Here is a 7,851-nt window from a genome sequence, read left to right as displayed (position 1 = left end):
ATTGGCGGACGTAGGAACAAGGTGGAGATGCTTCAGGTTAGTCAATGCAATTGGATTTCAGATAAGGGCCAGTTAGAGACAATGGTGATAGATTTCTATAAGATATTGTTTCACAATCCTGATGATATTTGTCCTTTTGAGCTTACGACTGTTTTCCTATGTTGGACAACCAGGATATGCTAAGAATTGGTGCCCCTATTGAAAATGGAGAGATCTTTGAAGTCATTTGTTGGATGGGGGGCTTTAAGCCCTTGAGGCTAGATGGATTTGAAGCTATATTTTATCAAACACCAAGTAATATGGTTAAGCCTTCCCTTTGTAAGTTGATTCATGATTTTGAGGATCATCCTGGGAGGATTCGCTACTGAAAAAGGTATTTTCTACAACAACGAAACGACAACGGTTCCTTAAGAACCATCTTAATATATAAGGCAATAGCAATTTTGTAAATATGGATTTTCTCAACAAAGACGGTTTTACGAAAACCGTCTTTGAAGATTGTCATTCTAAGACGATTTTACAAAAACCGTCTTAAAAGACTATCATTTGAAGACAGTAAAAATCATCTTAGAATATTTTCCATTATTTTTAATTAAATAAACACATAGGCGTACCTGTTGGAAACCCTAAAATGCCTCCTCACACTCCTTGACTTCCCTTTCTCAAATGCCTCACCAATGGCCAACATTCCTCGGTCCCATCCATTGCCTCCTCAAAGTGTTCTGTGCTTCTATTGGTAACGGCCACCACACATACTACAATGCTGAAAGTGAAACCCTACACTTGCACAACCCATTACCCCTTTTCAATTTCAGATAACCCTCTTTGCGCAACAATTCTTAGACTCTTGGATTTCTCGTTAGTGGTGGTCGGAGAGGGAAAATAGCCACCAACAAAGGAGAAAAAGACCCGACAAGCGACATGTTGTTTGGAGCTCCTTCTGCCACCGGCAAGGATCGTAACGGGATGGTGTTTGTGGAACACCTCATTCTCAAACTCAGCAACCCCGATCTCCGAGAAAACGCTCTCCATGAACTCTCTAAGGTAGTACTTACCTTTCATCGTTTTTCCACTCTCGTGCGTCATTTTAATAGTCCAACTAAGTATTGTATAACACCCCACTAAAAATGCCGCATTATTCCATATGCTATATCTCATGCATGTATTCATGCGTCGTCGTTTCAAGGCTCACACGGTTAATATTCTATATATTTTAGAAGAGTTATTTCAGGATCTTGCTCCATTATTGTGGAATTCTTTTGGTACCATGGCAGCACTTTTACAGGTATTATTACATATTCCTTTTGTCACTCTTGGCTTTCTTTTGCTTTATTTATTCTTTCTTGTCTTTTATATTTTTTATGAATGAATATCCCCATAAATACTGACTAATATTTTGTTTCTTGAATACCTTGTTTGTTTCAAATCCTGGAGTTTTATGTATAGTCTTGAAAATTTGGTTGTCCTTTGATGCATTTTGGTTTGTTTTAGAAACAATTTTCAAAACTTAGTAGATTTTAGATGATAAAATCATTGTTGAGTAGTGTAATTTCTTATTATAAAAAGAGAGAATTAAACATGCTCCTAATTTTTTTTTCTCAATGAAGAGGTGCTTCTTTGACCTTTGTTCCCACCACTCACTAGGATTTTTTTCTTCTTCCAGGAAATAGTTTCAATATTCCCTGTTATTTCACCTCGAAATCTTACTCCAGCACAATTAACTCGAGTGTGCAATGCTCTTGCTCTTTTTCAGGTGAGAATTGATATGACCTTGTCCTATCAAGTTTTATATCATGTGTTCAACATATAAACACTTTGAATTTGCCCAAAATATTATTTTAACTCTGAAAATCAATTGGTTTAGAGATGAGTCCAGTCCATCGTTCTAAATTGCAGTAGCGGTCTTGGGCATCGTAAGATAGAATAGAAGATTGAAATCTAAATCTTTATCTTTTTTTTTTTTTTGACAAAAAAGTGGAATAGAATGGTGCTAAGGTTCCGTTGTTGCTCCAATACGGTTCTATTGTGGCTAGGTGGCAGCAGATGCGTTGCGGAATTTCATGTGATTGAAATTCACACTGCAATTGCGGACTATTGCGGTTGCGGACAACACTCAACAGCAATATTTCGGCTGCAATTTAGAACCATGGTCCAGTCACATATACTTTGTCAGGTCTTTTTCTCCTTTTTCCTCTGCTGCATAGTAGTCACTGAAGACATAGAAGAACAAAGGTAGGCTCGAGTGCGAATTCTAGCATGTTATATTAATTTGTGTAATTGGGAGCACCCTTGGACCATGTATATCGTGTTATCTCATTAATTGCATCTTTTAGAACTACTCGGTAGTATGGTTTTAATTTTTCAGTAACTATGTATGGAACAGGGGATGCAGTATTGTTACATGTGTATAATTTATTGAGCCAATCCTAGTTTTACTGTGTAATAGAATTCAAGACAATTCTGCAAGGTCTTCAAGGTATGGAATGTCATCATTTGATTGTAGTATGTGTTTGAATTAGATTATTTTGTACTTCAAAAAGCTTATAACCAAAAGCTCCTTGGAAGAGTTTTAGGTGAAAAAAAAAGTTGATTATTTTTCGCAAAATAATAAAAACAAAAATGCAATGGCCAAAGATTTCTTTTTTAGTGCAGCTAATAGTTGTTATGAGGGCTAGGGATAGATGTCTTACTGTCTCTTATTAGTTTCTTCTAATTTTGTTCCATCTTGTGCAAGTCTTAAACGCATTATTATACTCTCTTGCTAAGTTGTTGTGGTGCCTGTTAGTTGAGGCTTAACATTAAATAATTACATGTATGCACAAATCTTTAACTATTTAAAATGTTGGGGCTATATTGTAAGTCCAAGCTAATGAAGATACACTGAGGTGGAATCTGCAGAAGTTTACTTCATGAATTGTCATTGCCTACAAGTTGTAGTTGGTGTAATTTCCCTATGAGTAGCTGGAGCCTTGAAAATTTATGGCTGCTGCAGAAATTTTTATAATTTTAGATGAGTGCTGAGTTGTTCATTTTGTAGGAGAGACTAGCAATGTTTGGCTCAGTTTCTTTGTTTTGTTTTTTTTTCTCTTTTCCTTAAAAGAAGTTCCTCCAATTAGCCTTTTGTAGAAGGCTCTTTTTTGTGACTTGCTTCATAAAAAATAAAGCTACTTTTAAGTTTTAGGGTTTCATGGAAATTGTGTTTGGCATAGCTTAGAAAAACTAGGCAAAACACAACCTTTTTCTAGTAGTGGAGTATGTTTATAATAATTTTAATTTCCCATCTATATTAATTAGTTAATTGCAGATTAATTAAAAAAATAGTAAGAGCGCAAATAAGATCAACCTTGATGAGCCCATTGGCATAAGAAGGAAACCATAATCTTCCAAGTCCTTGGATAGTTTCGCTGCTGTAGTACGTGAGACTAATGAAGTCAATATTTTCTCCTCAGTGAAGTAAACTCAGGATTTTTCTACTCAAGTGCGGAACAGAGAGAAGCTATGGTTGCAGCTGAAAGACGGCAGGTTGATGAAAAAGTCACAAGAATCATTGAACTGAAGAATAAGGTAGGAAATATTTTCTCTTTTATGTATTGATTTTTACTTTTGGCTGGTCTAAAATTCGGTCTGTGTTATGCTGACATAATAAGAACAATTTTATTTCACTGCTCTTGACTAAATACCTTCATCATACTTGTGTGTTTGCAGGTTTGTTCCGGTAATGATAGCAATTTTGTTGTCATCAACCAAAAAGGAATTGATCCCCCATCTCTGGACCTGCTTGCAAGGGAAGGAGTAAGTAACATACAATATATTTAAGTTTTCTTCTTCAGAATAATGTTTATCAAACCTGATTGGGGCTTTCAAACACCATCCAAAAAGTGTCTTTGCTGACAAATATACCCGAAAATAATGTAACTGGTTGAATATCCCATAGCTTAAAATCTTTTAATTTATGAAAATAATGTGTGGTTTAGTTTTATTAATTTTTTACTTTAGGAACTGAAAACTAATTTTCCATAAAATGTGGTTACTTTTTATTTTGCAACTGTATCAATTTTAAATTTTTACCTGTTTGAAAATTCAAAATGGATTGGTTTAGTTTTAAACACCTCTATCCCCAGCCTTACGCCATGTAAGTTGGGAGGAAATTATCAGATAAAATAGTTAATGTAATAAAAAGGCAGTGTCATAAAAATATTAAATAAAAATATAAGCTAAGATGATTAACGTGAATTAAAAATAATAATTAATCAGAATATATTAATAATAATTCATAGTTATTTACTTTTTAATTGTTATATAGGATATAATTGTAGGTTTAGGAATGGGAGAATCTTGTTTTGGAAGAGTAGAAATGTAATATTTCATTGTTACCTTTGAATTTTATTTAAAAGATTTTAATAATCCTATAAAATACCATGTTGCATGTGCCCCTAGCTATTCAATTATGTATGCTTGTGCTGACCCAACCCAACCCTGCACAGGAGGGGGGAAATTGTTGGTGCATCACAAACAAGTGACAACTTAATAACAGTCCTGTGATATATCTGTATTTATTAAATTTAGACTAATGTGTATTACACTATTGTAATTGAATTTACTTAGTTTTCTTATTGACCAACTGAATGGTGAATTGTTGGAGAACATAGGAATGGCATGTTAGAAAGTAAAGGTTACGACAAAGATAATACTGTGAAATATTTTAATGTTTAGCAATAGAATAAACTTCCCCTGCCCTTGCAGATTTGGGGGAAATGTATTTTTAACTTTTGGTTATGTAAGGGAAGGGATTGAATCCTGCCAGTCCCGTGCTTCATCCTTTCTTGTGGAGTGTATGAGTTTGTATCTTTTTTGAGTTTAAATCAATCTGATTAATTGTTAAAGAATGACAGAAAATATTCAATACTAGTTGGTGAAATTCAGAATTCGGTATATCATTCATGTAATTAGCTCTAATCATCATCACGTCTAACTAGAAGTTTCTAATTATAGGAGAGGTGAAGAACATTCTTTTATCCTTAAACCTGCAACTTCTATGTCAAAGAATTTAAAGGCTCCGGATGAAAGCTCTTAGTTTTCAAAGGTGCAATCTCCAAACTCAGCAAAATCAAGTATTTCCTCTAAGAGTCCCGACAGAACAAAGATTGCTTCAATTGACGATCAATATGCAATTATACAGGTAAGTTTTTTTGTCTCCTTGGTTTGTTAGTATATTATCTTAATCTAAGGTGTTAATTAGTTGTTTTCTCCTTGTTTTTATTCTTAATACAACATCAAGATTATTCTTTAAGCAAGCAACCAGTTGGTGACCATGTTCATCGAGGGATATTATAATCTCTGTTGCATCTGAGATGTCACGAGAGTTGGAAAGAAATTCTCAACTTCCTATGCAGGTCAATATATGTTTTACTATTGACTATGTTGAGCTAGGGTCTTGCATTGGAGCTCATATTTAGTTTGTTTTCAATATTTTTCCTACTTAAATTACAATTTGATCAGTTTAATTGTTTCTTATTTATTAGGTTTTAACTCTGAAGATCTAACTTTGACTTTGTTATTTCTATGACTTTGTTAAAACTAACACTGATTAATTTGAAACCATGTATTGGCCGCATCAGATGTATTCCATCTCAATCCACAACCACCATTAAGTTTGAGCTACTTCCATTGGTTGATGGCATAATTACACTTGACTCTTTGCAAATTGATGTCATGGGAAAAGGTATGAATCTTTAGAGTTTTACTTCTTAATGCTTGAGCATCTATCCAAAAATTATTTGGTCAATACTTAGTAATGATTTGATGGGAAGATGAATTGCTGCCTAAACGTCTGTTAATTCTACAACTATTATGATTGTTTTGAAGAATCACTCATGACTCATTTGGGTATGCTCTTGTTTTAATTGCTATGTATAATGTATGGGATTTGAGTGGAAGATACATTCCACTCTTGAAATGCTTGGAGTTGGAGTCCCGAGAGTTGATCACTATAACGACATCTGCACCCAAAGGTTACAAGGTGATTTTGACACTTGACTAACTTTGGTTAATAGGTAAAGGATGGTGAGATCTCATTAAGGCCATATTAAAGGAATAGTTGTGAGGTTCATTTGATAAGTGTTTATAGTTTATAGCATGTTCTTTTACTACTTTTAAGCTAATGAATTCGTTAATTTCTCTGTTTGGTTCGTCATAAACTCTTAATGTAACATTTGATATTTATTATAGAGAGAGTCTAGGAAATTCAACATCTGATAAAATCACATTCTCTTTTTAAGAGTTATACCAATGTTCTTTTGTCTTAACAATTTGTCTTAATAATAATTATTATTATTAGTTCTATTATTAGTATTATTTCAAAATATAATAACATGTGGCTAGGAATACAAATCTGAGATTGATGGCAAGAAATGTATATGAAATTTTTAATTTTTTTTAAAAAAAAACACATTCTAAGACGGTTCTTTGAAAAATCGTCTTAGAATGTATATAAAAAAATCATCTTAGAATCCTCAAATATATTTATTTTTTTTAAAAAAAATACATTCTAAGACGGTTCTCTGAAAAAGAGAACTGTCATAGCTAAAAATCATCTTAGAAGGGTATCTTTTTCTAAGATGGTTTTTATGGAACCTTCATGGAAAATAAAGACTTTCTACAATGTCTTACGACGACAGTTAATAACTGTCATAGAAATTGTCTTTTAACCGACGTAGAATAACTATTTTCTAAGAGTACTTTTCTAAAGGTAGACAATATGGTTTCCCTAAAGTATATGCGCCCGATAGGTCTTTGTAATGTTTCTTATAAAGTTCATACAAAGATTCTTGTGCATCATTTAAAATCTTCTATGGATGAGCTGGGGGACCAAATCAATGTAGGTTTGTTCCACAAAGGCAAGCCAACAATAATATCATCATCGATCAGGAGGTCATACACTGCATGAGATGCAGGAAAGGGAAGACATGCTAGATGGTTCTTAAAATAGATCTCAAGAAAGCATACAATAGACTTAACTGGGAATTTGTTTAGAATACTCTTTTAGATCTTGGTCTCCCATAGTCCTCCATTGATTTGGTTTGGTATTGCATATCTCCTCCTTCGCAGTTTGTGTGATGACTTGGACAAGAAATGTCATGGATTCTTATGGGGTGATACTGATCAAACCCCAAAGGTGCATGTAGTAACTTGTCTAGTTATGTGTATGCCAAAAGTGGAAGCGGGTTTGGGAATTCGGGGTGCTAGGAATCTGAATTCCTTATCTTAATGAAGAATTGTTGGAAGTTGTGTATTGAAAAAGGCAAGTTATGGGTCCAAGTGATGAGTGCAAAGTATCATTGTGGCCAGGATTTGCTTCCACAAGTGGCAACATTTATCCAATGAGGTTGTAGACATGGCAGAGGGAATTGATCTTTGGGCTTGTGATCATGTGCTGAGAGAATTTAATCAGGTCGCAGATTCTCTTGCGAAAAAAGAGTTTAAGTGTGGATCATGGAGTCCAAGTTTTTGATGTTCCTCCAGTATGCATTCAACTTTCTTTGCTTACGAATGCTTTCATTGTTGCTTTCTTTAGAGGCTTTTAGTTTGGGTTGTTAAGTCGCTTATGTAAAAAAAATAGTCTTTATGCATTTTAATTGATCACAAAATGGATAAATGTCCAAATATTTTCATGTGTTTTTTACATTGTCTTTTTAGTGATGCACACCATCACTTCGCACAAACAAAGTTGATTAAAGGCAAAGTAGAAAGGTATCTTACTTGATTGCATAGAAGGCATGTAGCATAGGAAGAAATGACTAACTACTGTGGCAATACGTGTGATGGAAAACTGTTAGACAAACGGTCTCAGTT

General features: G+C 34.0%; 1 protein-coding gene across 4 annotated transcripts; it reads left to right on the top strand.

Moving 5' to 3' along the window:
- The first annotated feature begins 620 nt into the window (after window positions 1–620).
- On the top strand, window positions 621–6,289 carry LOC114394769. Of its 4 annotated transcripts, none has more exons than XM_028356440.1 (9): window positions 621–1,044; window positions 1,232–1,285; window positions 1,664–1,753; window positions 1,976–2,232; window positions 3,450–3,564; window positions 3,706–3,792; window positions 4,993–5,179; window positions 5,279–5,393; window positions 5,619–6,289. In XM_028356440.1, the coding sequence occupies exons 1-7, from the start codon at window positions 922–924 to the stop codon at window positions 4,999–5,001; spliced, it is 735 nt and encodes a 244-aa protein (XP_028212241.1). In that variant the 5' UTR covers window positions 621–921; the 3' UTR covers window positions 5,002–5,179; window positions 5,279–5,393; window positions 5,619–6,289. The 4 variants fall into 4 exon arrangements, with proteins under 4 accessions (XP_028212241.1, XP_028212242.1, XP_028212243.1 ...); XM_028356442.1 differs by having other exon boundaries at window positions 907–1,044; window positions 1,218–1,285; XM_028356443.1 differs by having other exon boundaries at window positions 923–1,044; window positions 1,221–1,285.
- Window positions 6,290–7,851: the final 1,562 nt, after the last annotated feature.

This window comes from Glycine soja, chromosome 18, assembly GCF_004193775.1.
Source record: "Glycine soja cultivar W05 chromosome 18, ASM419377v2, whole genome shotgun sequence".
NCBI lineage: Eukaryota > Viridiplantae > Streptophyta > Magnoliopsida > Fabales > Fabaceae > Glycine > Glycine soja.
Note: the sequence above shows the minus strand (reverse complement) of the source record. Positions and strands in the feature narration are given on the sequence as shown.

What these genes read in the sequence shown, in the direction of transcription:
- LOC114394769 (XM_028356441.1), top strand. Translation starts at nt 922, where the DNA reads ATGTTGTTTGGAGCTCCTTCTGCCACCGGCAAGGATCGTAACGGGATG. An exon ending in GAAGACATAGAAGAACAAAG is followed by an intron (nt 2,233 to 3,449) that starts GTAGGCTCGAGT and finishes TTTTCTCCTCAG; the next exon opens with TGAAGTAAACTCAGGATTTT. An exon ending in TCATTGAACTGAAGAATAAG is followed by an intron (nt 3,565 to 3,705) that starts GTAGGAAATATT and finishes GTGTGTTTGCAG; the next exon opens with GTTTGTTCCGGTAATGATAG.